The following is a 14,856-nucleotide window of genomic DNA, read 5'->3' as shown; positions in this document are numbered from 1 at the left end:
TGGCTGTTATTGTCTCTCTTCCATCTTCCTTCCAAAATATATCACCTCTCACTTTTCTACATTAAGTTACATCTACCACGTGTCCATCCATTCCACCAGTTTATCATATCCTCTTGAAGTCTATTGTCATCCTCACAATTTATTACACTTAGTTTGTGTCATCTTCCAATTTCAAGGTTGTGTCCTGTAATCCCCCAAGTCCAACTCATTAGCATTTATCAAAACTATAATTGCCCTGGTACTGAACCTTGGGCATTTCACTGAACACCACCCACCCACCACCTGCTTCTAATTCTCCCCTGGACAGATAAGTGGCAAGTAACATTCACATCACACAAGTGCCAAACAATGACCAACTCCAACAAGAGAGAATCCAACCATCTCCCCTTGAGATTAACTCACCTCCTGACTCCCCAAAGTCTATCCACCATCTACAAGGCACAAGTCAGGAGTGTGATGGAATACTCCCCACTTGCTTGGATGAATGCAGCTCCCACAACACTTAAGGGAGTTACTTGCCACAGGATTCCCAGCCTCTGACCCACACTTGTAGCCATAGTATTTACGTGGCTGGTCCATTTCAGTTTCTGGTCAATAGTAACCCCCAGGATGTTGATAGTGGGGGATTGAGTGATGATAATGCCATTGAATGTCAAGGGGTGATGGCTAGACTCTCTCTTGTTGGAGACGGTCATTCCCTGGAACTTGTGTGGCGCGAATATTACTTGCAACTTATCAGTCCAAGCCTGAATATTGTTCAGGTCTTGCTGCATTTGGACATGGACTGCTTCAGTATCTGAGGAGTTGCGAATGGTGCTGAACATTGTGCAATCATCAGTGAACATCCCCACTTCTGACCTTATGATGGAAGGAAGGTCATCGATGAAGCAGCTGATGATGGTTGGGCCGAGGACACTACCCTGAGGAACTCCTGCAGTGATGTCCTGAGCTGAGATGACTGACCTCCAACAACCACAACCATCTTCCTTTGTGCTGGGTATGTCTCCATCCAGTGGAGAGTTTTCCCCCTGATTCCCATTGACTCCAGTTTTGCTAGGGCTCCTTGATGCCACACTCAGTCAAATGCGGCCTTGATGTCAAGGGCAGTCACTCTCACCTCACCTCAGGAGCTCAGCTCTTTTGTCCATGTTTGAACCAAGGCTGTAATGAGGTCAGGAGCTGAGTGGCCCTGGCGGAACCCAAACTGGGTGTCGGTGAGCAGGTTATTGCTAACCAAGTGCTGCTTGATAGCACTGTCAATGATCCCTTCCATCACTTTACTGATGATGGAGAGTAGACTGATGGGGTGGGAATTGGCTGGGTTGGATTTGTCCTGCTTTTTGTGTACAGGACATACCTGGGAAATTTTCCATATTCCCAGCTAGGTGCCAGTGTTGTAGCTGTACTGGAACAGCTTGGCTAGGGGTGCGGCAAGTTCTGGAGCACAAGTCTTCAGTACTATTGCCAGAATATTGTTAGGCCCCGTAGCCTTTGCAGTATCCAGTGCCTTCAGCTGTTTCTTGATATCATGTGGACTGAATCAAATTGGTTGAAGACTGGCATCTGTGATTATAAGCTCATAAGACATAGGAGCAGAAGTAGGCCATTTGGCCCATCGAGTCTGTTCCACCATTCAATGAGATCATGGCTGATCTGATAATCCTGAACTGCACTTTCCTGCCTTTTCCCCATAACCCTTGATTCCCTGACTGATTAAAAATCTGTCTCTCTCAGCCTTGAATATACTTAATAACCCAATCTCTACAGCCTTCTGCGGTAAAGAATTCCACAGATTCACTATCCTCTGAGAGAAGAAATTCCTCCTCATCTCTGTCTTAAATTGGCGACCCCCTTACTCTGAGATTATGCCCTCTGGTCCTAGACTCTCCCACAAGGGGAAACAACCTCTCAGCATCTACCCTGTCAAGCCCCCTAAGAATCTTATATGTTTCAATAACGTCGCCTCTCATTCTTCTAAACTTCAATGAGTACAGGCCCAACCTTCTCAACCTCTCCTCATAAGAAAATCCCTCCAAACCCGGATCAACCTAGTGAACCTTCTCTGGACTGCCTCCAATGCCAGTGTATCTTTCCATAGATAAGGGGACTAAAACTCTTTCACAGTATTCTAGGTGTGGTCCAAGTAGTGCCTTGTATAGTTTTAGCAAGACTTCTCTATTTCTATACTCCATTCCCTTTGAAATAAAGGCCAACATTCCTTTTGCCTCCGGGACACCCTGATCCACTCCTCCATCACCCCCTCCCACAGCACCTCCCCATGCAACACCTGCCCTTTACTTCCCCTCTCCTCACCGTCCAAGGGCCCAAACACTCCTTTCAAGTGAAGCAGCATTTCACTTGCACTTCCCTCAATTTAGTCTACTGCATTTGTTGCTCTCAATGTTGTTTTCTCTACATTGGAGAGACCAAACACACACTGGGTGACCGCTTTCTAGATGGTAGTGGCCATGGGTTTGGAAGGTGCTGTCGAAGGATCCTTGGTGAGTTTCTGCAGTGCATCTTGTAGATGGTACACACACACACTGCTACTGTGCGTCGGTGGTGGAGGGAGTGAATGTTTGTGGATGTGGTGCCAATCAAGTGGGCTGCTTTGTCCTGGATGGTGTCGAGCACCTTGAGTGTTGTTGGAGCTGCATTCACCCAGGCAAGTGGGGAGTATCAAGACTGTTTATATCCCCTTTGTACATGCAGACTGATTGATTCTGTCCATCTGTATGTCGAGATTAATTCTATATCTATGTAGATAAAAATTGTTTCACTCCCTGTGTATATCGACACTGATTCTATTCCCTGTGTATACCAAGAATTATTTTATCCCTGTGTATATCAACACTGATTCTATTCCCTGTGTATAGCAAGAATTATTCTATCCATGTGTATAGCAACAGTGATTCTCTCCCTGTGCATATTGTGACGGATTCCTTCCCTGTGTATATCAAGATTGATTCTCTCTCGGTCTATATCGAGACTGATTCTCTCACTGTGTACATCTAGACTGATACTATCCCTGTATATATTGATGCTGATTCTTTCACTGTAAATCAAGACTGTGTATATAGAGTCCTATTCACTCCCTGTGTATATCAAGTCTGATTCATTCCATGTGTATATTGAAATTGATTCTCTGCCTGTGAATATCTAGACTGATGCACTCCATGTGTATATTACACATACTGTGTATATTGAAACTATTTCACTCCCAATGTATATCGAGATTGATTCATTGTCTGTATATATCGAGACCGATTCTCCCCCTGTCTATATCAAGGCTGATTCACTCCCTGCTGTCGAAAGACCCTTGGTGAGTTCCTGCAGTGTGTCTTGTAGATGGTACACACACTGCTGCTACTGTGTGTCGGTGATGGAAGGAGTGAATGTTTGTGGATGTGGTGCCAGTCAAGCGGGCTGCTTTGTTTTGGACGGTGTCAAGCTTCTTGAGTGTTGTGGGAGCTGCACTCATTCAGGCAAGTGGAGAGTATTCCATTGCACTCCTGACTTGTGCCTTGTAGATGGTGGACAGGCTTTGGGGAGTCAGGAGGTGAGTTACTTGTTGCACGATTCCCAGCCTCTGACCCCTTGTAGCCACAGTATTTATATGGCTAATCCAGTTCAGTTTCTGGTCAATGGTAACCCCCAGGATGTTGGTAATGGGGGACTCAGCACTGAACACCAAGGAACGATGTTTGGATTCTCTCTTGTTGGAGATGGTCATTGCCTGACACTTGTGTGGCGTGAATGTTACTTGCTATATGTCAGCCCAAGCCTGGATATTGTCCAGGTCTTGCTGTATTTGGACATGGACTGCTTCAGTATCTGAGGGGTCGTGAATGGTGCTGAACATTGTGCAATCATCAGTTCTGACCTTATGATGGAAGGAAGGTCACTGATGAAGCAGCTGAAGATGGTTGGGCCAAGGACACTACCCTGAAGAACTCCTGCAGTGATGTCCTGGAGCTGAGATGATTGACCTCCAACAACCACAGCCATCTCCCTTTGTGCTAGGTATGACTCTAACCAGCAGAGAGTTTTCACCCTGATTCCCATTGACTCCAGTTTTGCTAGGGCTCCTTGATGTCACACTCGGTCAAATGCTGCCTTGATGTCAAGGGCAGTCACTCTCACCTCACCTCAGGAGCTCAGCTCTTTTGTCCATGTTTGAACCAAGGCTGTATATCCATGTGTATATCGAGACTGATCCTATGTCTGTATATATCAATTCTGTTTCTCTCTCTATCTTTCTCTCTGTATATTGAAACTGATTTTCTCTCTGTATATTGAGACTGATTTTCTCTCTGTATATTGAGACTGATTTTCTCTCTGTATATTGAGACTGATTTTCTCTCTCTATATTGAGACTGATTTTCTCTCTCTATATTGAGACTGATTTTCTCTCTGTATATTGAGACTGATTCTCTCTCTCTATATTGAGACTGATTCTCTCTCTCTATATTGAGACTGATTCTCTCTCTCTATATTGAGACTGATTCTCTCTCTCTATATTGAGACTGATTCTCTCTCTCTATATTGAGACTGATTCTCTCTCTCTATATTGAGACTGATTCTCTCTCTCTGTATTGAGACTGATTCTCTCTCTATATTGAGACTGATTCTCTCTCTCTATATTGAGACTGATTCTCTCTCTCTATATTGAGACTGATTCTCTTTCTGTGTACATGTAGACTGATTGCTGCCATGTGTATGCTGAGACTAATTCTATCCCTATGTATATATTGAGATTGATTCACTCTGTGGATATCGAGACTGATTTAATCCCCTCCATATTTTGAGTGTGATTCGCTCCCAGTATATCTTGTGACTGTTTCACTCCTGATGTACATGAAGATGAACATGCTCTTTGTGTATATTGAGACTGATTCTCTAGATCTGATGAAGAGTCATATGGACTTGAAATGTTAACTCTGTCTCTCTCTCCACAGATGCTGTCAGACCGGCTGAGTTTTTCCAGCATTTTTTGTTTTTGTTTCTGATTCTCCTCCTGTATATGTTGAGACTATTCTCTCCATGAGAACATTGAGACTGATTTCTTCCCTGTGCATTTCGTGACAGGTTCACTCTGTGTATATCGAGACTGATTCTCTCCCTTTGTATGCTGAGACTGATCCCCTGCCTGTATATTGCAAGATTGATTCACCCCATGTCCGCAAGCATGACCCAGACCTCCCTGTCGTTTGCCATTTCAACACTCCACCCTGCTCTCATGCCCACATGTCCATCCTTGGCTTGCTGCAATGTTCCAGTGAAGCTCAACGCAAACTGGAGGAACAGCACCTCATCTTCCGACTAGGCACTTTACAGCCTTCCGGACTGAATATTGAATTCAACAACTTCAGACCATGAACTCTCTCCTCCATCCTCACCCCCTTTCCAATCCCCCTTTTTATCCCCTTTTTTCAATATTCATTTCTATTTTTTATTATTTATTTTTTTCCACTTAGTTTTATTATTATTTTTTAAACTTATTTCCATTTTTATTCATTGTTTTATCTCCACCTTTTAACCCATTTTTCTACCACCGTCCCTCCCCCCACCCACCCCTACCAGGGCCATCTGTCACTTGTTCATGTTGTTCTTTTCAGAGTGTTTACCCTGGTCTGGCTATTATTGCGTTCTGATTTCTATCCTTAATGTCACCATCAGCACCTCCTTTAGCCAGTATCACCACCATTAACACCCCTTTGACCTTTTGTTTATGACATCTTTGGCATCTCTCCTTTGCCCCCACCTATCGCTGGCCTTCTGTCAAACTTCACCTGCTCCACGCCCCTTAAACAGCATAAATTTCACCACATTTTTATTTCTCTTTAGCTCTGAAGAAGAGTCATACGGACTCGAAACGTTAGCTCTGTCTCACTCTCCACAGATGCTGTCAGACCTGTTGAGTTATTCCGGCATTTTTTGTTTTTGATTCCACTTGCCTTCTCTATTACCTGTTGAACTTGTGTGCTAGCTTTTTGTGATTTATGCATGAGGACCCCCAAATCCCTCTGTGCTGCAGCTTTCTGCAGTATTTCTCCATTTAAATAATATTCAGCTCCTCTATTCTTCCTGCCAAAGTGCATAACCTCACATTTTCCCACATTATATTCCACCTGCCAAGTTTTTGCCCACTCACTTAACCTCTCTATATCCCTCTGTAGACTTCTTGTGTCACCCTTACCACTTGCCTTCCCACCTACTTTTGTGTCATCTGCAAACTCGGTGAAAGCACATTCACTTCCCTCATCCAAGTCATTAATATATATTGTAGATAATTGTGGCCCCAGCACTGATCCCTGTGGCAGTCCACTAGTTACAGGTTGCCATCCTGAAAATGCCATCCTGAAAATGCCCCCCTTATCCCAGCTCTCTCTCCTCTATTAGTTAGTCAGTCCTCTATCCATGCTAATATACTACCTCCAACACTAGGGGCTCTTATCTTATTAAGTAGCCTTATGTGTGGTACCTTATCAAATGCCTTTTGGAAATCCAAATATATTACATCTACTGGTTCCCCTTTATCTGTCCTGCTTGTTACCTCCTCAAAGAATTCTAATAAATTTGTCAGGTATGATTTCCCCTTCATGAAGCCTTCATGCTGACTCTGCTTGATTATATAATGCATTTCTAAATGCTCTGCTATTATATTCTTTATAATAGATTCTAACATTTTCCAATGACAGATGTTGGGGACCTCTGAAGGAGGCTAAGATGGATCCTCCACTCCACATTTCTGGCTGAAGATTGTAGCAAATGCTTCAGCCTTTTCTTTTGCTCCTTCATCATTGAGGATGGGGATATTTGTGGAGCCTCCTCCTCCAGTGAGTTGTTTAATTGTCCATCACCATTCACGACTGGATGTGGCAGGACTGCAGAGCTTAGATCTGACCCGTTGGTTATGGGATCGCTTAGCCCTGTCTATCACTTGCTGCTTATGCTGTTTGGCACACAAGTAGTCCTGTTACAGCTTTACCAGGTTAATACCTCATTTTTAGGTATGTCTGGTGCTGCTCCTGACATGCCCTCCTGCACTCTTCATTGAACCAGGGTTGATCCCCTGGCTTGATGGTAATGGTAGAGTGGGGGATATGCTGGGCCATGAGGTTACAGATTGTGATTGAGTACAATTCTGCTGCTGCTGATGGCCCACAGCACCTCATGGATGCCCAGTCTTGAGTTGCTAGATCTGTTTGAGATCTATCCCATTTAGCACGGTGATAGTGCCACACAACACGATGGAGGGTACCCTCAATGTGAAGATGGGACTTTGTCTCCACAATGACTGTGTGGTGGTCACTTCTACCGATACTGTCATGGACAGATGCATCTGTGACAGGCAGGTTGGTGAGGATGAGGTCAAGAATGTTTTTCCCTCTTGTTGGTTCCCTCAGCACCTGTCACAGACCCAGTCTAGCAGTTATGTCTTTTAGGACTCGGTCAACTCGGTCAGTAATGGTGTTACTGAGCCACTCTTGGTGATGGACATTGAAGTCCCCCACCCAGAGTACATTCTGTGCCCTTGCCACCCTCAGTGCTTCCCCGACGTGGTGTTTAACAAGGAGAAGCACTGATTCATCAGCTGAGGGAGGGTGGTACGTGGTAATCAGCAGGAGGTTTCCTTGCCCATGTTTGACCTGATGCCATGAAACTTCATGGGGTCCAGAGTCAATGTTGAGGACTCCCAGGGTAACTCCCTCCTGACTGTATCCCACTGTGCCCCCACCTGTTTCGGTGTGATGGTGGTGTCTGGGACATTGTCCGTTAGGTATGATTCTGTGAATTAAATATTTCTGGTTGATCAGAACTGAAGAAATGAATCCAGTGTGTTCTACAATTGTAACAAGGCTTCAATCTGTTCATATATAAAAAAAAGAATGACTTACATTTCTGTATCGCCTTTCACGACCGCAGGATGTTGCAAAGTGCTTTGCACCCAAAGGAACACAGTCACTGTTGTAATGTAGGAAACGCAGCAGCCAACCTGCGCACAGCAAGATCTCACAAAGAGTGGGATCCTTGTGATATTGATCGAGCTCTCCCTCTCTCTAATAATAGCTTCCAGTATTTGTCAGACTCCTGATGTTCAGATAACTGGTGTGTGGTTCTCGGTTTGCTCCATTTCTCTTTATTTAAAACACAGACTAATATTTGCTACTTCCCAATCCTTGCAAATTGTTCCCAATTGGAATAAATTCTGGAAGATCTCAATCAATGCATCCACTATCTCTGCAGCTAACTCTTTTCAAACCGTGTGAATGTAAGATCTCATCTCCAGGGAATTTGTTACCACCTGGTCCTGTTACTTGTGGAGTGTTTTTTGTGTTGAGTTTTATTGTCTGTATCTTTAATTCCTTTACTTGGAATACTCTGCGCTCTGACTCCTGCTGTTTTAATGCTATCCTGCAGTGTCAATAGTTATCGCTGTGTTCTCCAGGTAATTAATTTCCGCTCTTAACAAGTCACGACTCTGTCAGTGATTGAACACATAGCTCCTGATGGTCAGTGGGAACCGCCTGGGTCAGTGAGCTCAGCCAGTCAGGGTCAGGGTGAGGGATCCCTGCCGGCCGGTGAGGGTCAGGGTCAGGGTGAGGGTGAGGGTGAGGGATCCCTGCCGGCCGGTGAGGGTCAGGGTGAGGGTGAGGGTGAGGGTGAGGGATCCCTGCCGGCCGGTGAGGGTGAGGGTGAGGGATCCCTGCCGGCCGGTGAGGGTGAGGGTGAGGGTGAGGGATCCCTGCCGGCCGGTGAAGGTGAGGGATCCCTGCCGGCCGGTGAGGGTCAGGGTCAGGGTGAGGGATCCCTGCCGGCCGGTGAGGGTGAAGGTGAGGGATCCCTGCCGGCCGGTGAGGGTCAGGGTGAGGGTGAGGGTGAGGGATCCCTGCCGGCCGGTGAGGGTCAGGGTGAGGATGAGGGATCCCTGCCGGCCGGTGAGGGTCAGGCTGAGGGTGAGGGTGAGGGATCCCTGCCGGCCGGTGAGGGTGAGGGTGAGGGTGAGGGATCCCTGCCGGCCGGTGAGGGTGAGGGTGAGGGATCCCTGCCGGCCGGTGAGGGTGAGGGTGAGGGATCCCTGCCGGCCGGTGAGGGTGAGGGTGAGGGTGAGGGATCCCTGCCGGCTGGTGAGGGTGAGGGTGAGGGATCCCTGCCGGCCGGTGAGGGTGAGGGTGAGGGTGAGGGATCCCTGCCGGCCGGTGAGGGTGAGGGTGAGGGTGAGGGATTCCTGCCGGCCGGTGAGGGTGAGGGTCAGGGTGAGGGATCCCTGCCGGCCGGTGAGGGTGAGGGTCAGGGTGAGGGATCCCTGCCGGCCGGTGAGGGTGAGGGTGAGGGATCCCTGCCGGCCGGTGAGGGTGAGGGTGAGGGATCCCTGCCGGCCGGTGAGGGTGAGGGATCCCTGCCGGCCGGTGAGGATGAGGGTGAGGGTGAGGGATCCCTGCCAGCCGGTGAGGGTGAGGGTGAGGGTGAGGGATCCCTGCCGGCCGGTGAGGGTGAGGGTGAGGGATCCCTGCCGGCCGGTGAGGGTGAGGGTGAGGGATCCCTGCCGGCCGGTGAGGATCAGGGTGAAGGTGAGGGATCCCTGCCGGCCGGTGAGGGTGAGGGTGAGGGATCCCTGCCGGCCGGTGAGGGTGAGGGTGAGGGTGAGGGATCCCTGCCGGCCGGTGAGGGTCAGGGTGAGGGTGAGGGATCCCTGCCGGCCGGTGAGGGTGAGGGTGAGGGATCCCTGCCGGCCGGTGAGGGTGAGGGTGAGGGTGAGGGATCCCTGCCGGCCGGTGAGGGTCAGTCGGGTTATTTATTGAGCTCTTTTCATGACCTTGTCTTCCCAAAGGGTTAAGAAACAGTTTGTGAAGTGCAGTCACTGGAATTTGGGTTAATTAGTTCCGCTGGTTACCGTGCTATTTATTGTTTACAGGAGTTTGAGGTTTGTCTGTGACCTCTAACACAATCTCTGTCTATCCCAGGGATTCGGAGACGGGCCAAGACACCATCTTTGTATTTTCAGGAGATGATGCCTGGACAGATCCCAGATCATTCATTAACAGCCGGGTCTCTCCCAGTCATAGAAACACTAAGGGGAATGCCAACAAATACTCTCATAGCCAAGGAACTGAAATTCACAGATCTCCAGCACGTGGGTACAATAATTTCACCTCTACATTTCCTTGGAGTGAGGTACAGCAAGCAAGCACTGTCACTGAAAACCGAGGTGAGATTCAACTCGAACGTCAAAGGCTCTTGCTGGAAGGGGATTGGAGGGTGACAGACACAAAACTGAATTAATCTCTGTTGCATTTTCTTCAACGACCTCAGGACATAATGGACAGCAACGAGGCAGGAACTGGGATCATCGACCTGTCCTGGGAGTGTTTGATGGAGACAGTGTAGAGGGTGCTTTACTCTGTATCTAACCCCGTGCTGTACCTGTCCTGGGAGTGTTTGATGGGGACAGTGTAGAGGGACCTTAACTCTGTATCTAACCCCGTGCTGTACCTGTCCTGGGAGTGTTTGATGGGGACAGTGTAGAGTGAGCTTTACTCTGTATCTAACCCTGTGCTGTACCTGTCCTGGGAGTGTTTGATGGGGACAGTGTAGAGGGAGCTTTACTCTGTATCTAACACCGTGCTGTACCTGTCCTGGGAGTGTTTGATGGGGACAGTGTAGAGGGACCTTAACTCTGTATCTAACCCCGTGCTGTACCTGTCCTGGGAGTGTTTGATGGGGACAGTGTAGAGTGAGCTTTACTCTGTATCTAACCCTGTGCTGTACCTGTCCTGGGAGTGTTTGATGGGGACAGTGTACAGCGAGCTTTACTCTGTATCTAACCCCGTGCTGTACCTGTCCTGGGAGTGTTTGATGGGGACAGTGTAGAGGGAGTTTTACTCTGTATCTAACCCCGCGCTGTACCTGTCCTGGGAGTGTTTGATGGGACAGTGTAGAGGGAGATTTACTCTGTATCTAACCCCGTGCTGTACCTGTCCTGGGAGTGTTTGATGGGGACAGTATAGAGGGAGCATTACTCTGTATCTAACCCCGTGCTGTACCTGTCCTGGGAGTGTTTGATGGGGACAGTATAGAGGGAGCATTACTCTGTATCTAACCCCGTGCTGTACCTGTCCTGGGAGTGTTTGATGGGGACAGTGTAGAGGGAGCATTACTCTGTATCTAACCCCGTGCTGTACCTGTCCTGGGAGTGTTTGATGGGACAGTGTAGAGGGAGATTTACTCTGTATCTAACCCCGTGCTGTACCTGTCCTGGGAGTGTTTGATGGGACAGTGTAGAGGGAGATTTACTCTGTATCTAACCCCGTGCTGTACCTGTCCTGGGAGTGTTTGATGGGGACAGTATAGAGGGAGCATTACTCTGTATCTAACCCCGTGCTGTACCTGTCCTGGGAGTGTTTGATGGGGACAGTGTAGAGGGAGCATTACTCTGTATCTAACCCCGTGCTGTACCTGTCCTGGGAGTGTTTGATGGGACAGTGTAGAGGGAGCTTTACTCTGTATCTAACCCCGTGCTGTACCTGTCCTGGGAGTGTTTGATGGGGACAGTGTAGAGGGAGATTTACTCTGTATCTAACCCCGTGCTGTACCTGTCCTGGGAGTGTTTGAAGGGGACAGTGTAGAGGGAGATTTACTCTGTATCTAACCCCATGTTGTACCTGTCCTGGGAGTGTTTGATGGGGACAGTGTAGAGGGAGCTTTACTCTGTATCTAACCCCGTGCTGTACCTGTCCTGGGAGTGTTTGATGGGGACAGTGTAGAGGGAGCTTTACTCTGTATGTAAGGTGCATGAGTGTTTGCAGTGTTTTTCTGTTTGACACTGTAATGACTGTTACAGTTTTAGATGCTGTTTCTTGGTGACAGGGGAAGGATGGTTAATGTTAAGACTATTATTTGTCCACGATATGGAAACAAGTTGCTTGTTTTAACAATTATAAACTGGAATCCGATGATGCCAGAACTGGTACAGATACAATGGGCTGAATGGCTTTCTCCTGTGGTATCTGATTGGTTGTTGAGGAGAAATGTTTATATTTCTAATTTCTTCAGACAGATCAGGAGGACGATGAGCGGCGAAAACGGAGGAGAGAGAAGAACAAAGTTGCTGCAGCCCGATGTCGGAATAAGAAAAAAGAGAGAACCGAGTTTCTGCAGAAGGTGAGAAATGTACAAACAGTTTATCGACAGTCCCTCACTCAATACTCACAACAGCCTTGGTATTTCAACAGTCAGTCGATACTCTCACTGACGATATATCGACAGTCGCTCACTTGATACTCTCACTCACAGCGGTTTATCGACAGTCGCTCACTCGATACACTGGCAGGTTATCAACAGTCACTCACTCGATACTCCCAACAACCTTGGTATTTCGACAATCACTCTATATTCTCACTGACGATTTATCGACAGTCGCTCACTCGATATTCACACTGATGGTTTATCGATGGTCACTCACTCGATACACTGACGGTTTCTTGATGGTCACTCACTCGATACTCACACTGACAGTTTATTGATGGTCACTCACTCGATACTCACACTGACGGTTTATTGATGGTCACTCACTCGATTCTCACACTGACGGTGGTTTATCGATGGTCACTCACTCGATACTCACACTGACGGTTTATTGATGGTCACTCACTCGATACTCACACTGATGGTTTATCGATGGTCACTCACTCGATACTCACACTGACGGTTTATTGATGGTCACTCACTCGATACTCACACCGATGGTTTATCGATGGTCACTCACTCGATACTCACACTGATGGTTTATCGATGGTCACTCACTCGATACTCACACTGATGGTTTATCGATGGTCACTCACTCGATACTCACACTGATGGTTTATCGATGGTCACTCACTCGATACTCACACTGATGGTTCATTGATGGTCACTCACTCGATACTCACACTGACGGTGGTTTATAGATGGTCACTCACTCGATACTCACACTGACTGTTTATTGATGGTCACTCACTCGATACTCACACTGAAGGTTTATTGATGGTCACTCACTCGATACACTGATGGTTTATTGATGGTCACTCACTCGATACTCACACTGACAGTTTATTGATGGTCACTCACTCGATACTCACACTGACAGTTTATTGATGGTCACTCACTCGATACTCACACTGACAGTTTATCGATGGTCACTCACTCGATACTCACACTGATGGTTTATCGATGGTCACTCACTCGATACTCACACTGATGGTTTATCGATGGTCACTCACTCGATACTCACACTGATGGTTTATCGATGGTCACTCACTCGATACTCACACTGATGGTTTATCGATGGTCACTCACTCGATACACTGATGGTTTATTGATGGTCACTCACTCGATACACTGGTTTATTGATGGTCACTCACTCGATACACTGATGGTTTATTGATGGTCACTCACTCGATACGCACACTGACAGTTTATTGATCGACACTCACTCGATACTCACACTGACAGTTTATTGATGGTCACTCACTCGATACTCACACTGACGGTTTATCGATGGTCACTCACTCGATACTCACACTGACAGTTTATTGATGGTCACTCACTCGATACTCACACTGATGGTTTATCGATGGTCACTCACTCGATACTCACACTGATGGTTTATCGATGGTCACTCACTCGATACTCACACTGATGGTTTATTGATGGTCACTCACTCGATACTCACACTGATGGTTTATCGATGGTCACTCACTCGATACTCACACTGACGGTTTATTGATGGTCACTCACTCGATACTCACACTGATGGTTTATTGATGGTCACTCACTCGATACTCACACTGACGGTTTATCGATGGTCACTCACTCGATACTCACAATGATGGTTTATTGATGGTCACTCACTCGATACTCACACTGATGGTTTATCGATGGTCACTCACTCGATACTCACACTGACGGTTTATTGATGGTCACTCACTCGATACTCACACTGATGGTTTATTGATGGTCACTCACTCGATACTCACACTGACGGTTTATTGATGGTCACTCACTCGATACTCACAATGATGGTTTATTGATGGTCACTCACTCGATACTCACACTGATGGTTTATTGATGGTCACTCACTCGATACACTGATGGTTTATCGATGGTCACTCACTCGATACTCACACTGACAGTTTATTGATGGTCACTCACTCGATACTCACACTGACGGTGGTTTATCGATGGTCACTCACTCGATACTCACACTGATGGTTTATCGATGGTCACTCACTCGATACTCACACTGATGGTTTATCGATGGTCACTCACTCGATACTCACACTGACGGTGGTTTATCGATGGTCACTCACTCGATACTCACACTGATGTTTATCGATGGTCACTCACTCAGTACTCACACTGACGGTGGTTTATCGATGGTCACTCACTCGATACTCACACTGATGGTTTATCGATGGTCACTCACTCAATACTCACACTGATGGTTTATCGATGGTCACTCACTCGATACTCACACTGATGGTTTATCGACGGTCACTCACTCGATACTCACACTGGTGGTTTATCGATGGTCACTCACTCGATACTCACACTGATGGTTTATTGATGGTCACTCACTCGATTCTCACACTGACGGTGGTTTATCGATGGTCACTCACTCGATACTCACACTGACGGTTTATTGATGGTCACTCACTCGATACTCACACTGATGGTTTATCGATGGTCACTCACTCGATACTCACACTGACGGTTTATTGATGGTCACTCACTCGATACTCACACCGATGGTTTATCGATGGTCACTCACTCGATACTCACACTGATGGTTTATCGATGGTCACTCACTCGATA

General features: G+C 47.1%; 1 protein-coding gene across 1 annotated transcript in view; it reads left to right on the top strand.

Annotated features, from left to right (window-relative positions):
* The window catches only part of LOC121292524 (jun dimerization protein 2-like), a 63,432-nt gene that overhangs the window by 33,217 nt on the left and 15,359 nt on the right, over positions 1-14,856 (top strand). Inside the window, exons 2-3 of the mRNA XM_041214613.1 lie at positions 9,969-10,213; positions 12,058-12,165. Of these exons, the coding sequence (XP_041070547.1) occupies positions 10,013-10,213; positions 12,058-12,165 (309 nt within the window). The 5' untranslated portion in view covers positions 9,969-10,012. The remainder of the gene's footprint in view (positions 1-9,968; positions 10,214-12,057; positions 12,166-14,856) is intronic.

This window comes from Carcharodon carcharias, chromosome 20, assembly GCF_017639515.1.
Source record: "Carcharodon carcharias isolate sCarCar2 chromosome 20, sCarCar2.pri, whole genome shotgun sequence".
In the NCBI taxonomy this organism is placed as follows: domain Eukaryota; kingdom Metazoa; phylum Chordata; class Chondrichthyes; order Lamniformes; family Lamnidae; genus Carcharodon; species Carcharodon carcharias.
The sequence above is the reverse complement of the archived record's forward strand: the minus strand, read 5'-3'. Positions and strand labels throughout refer to the sequence as shown.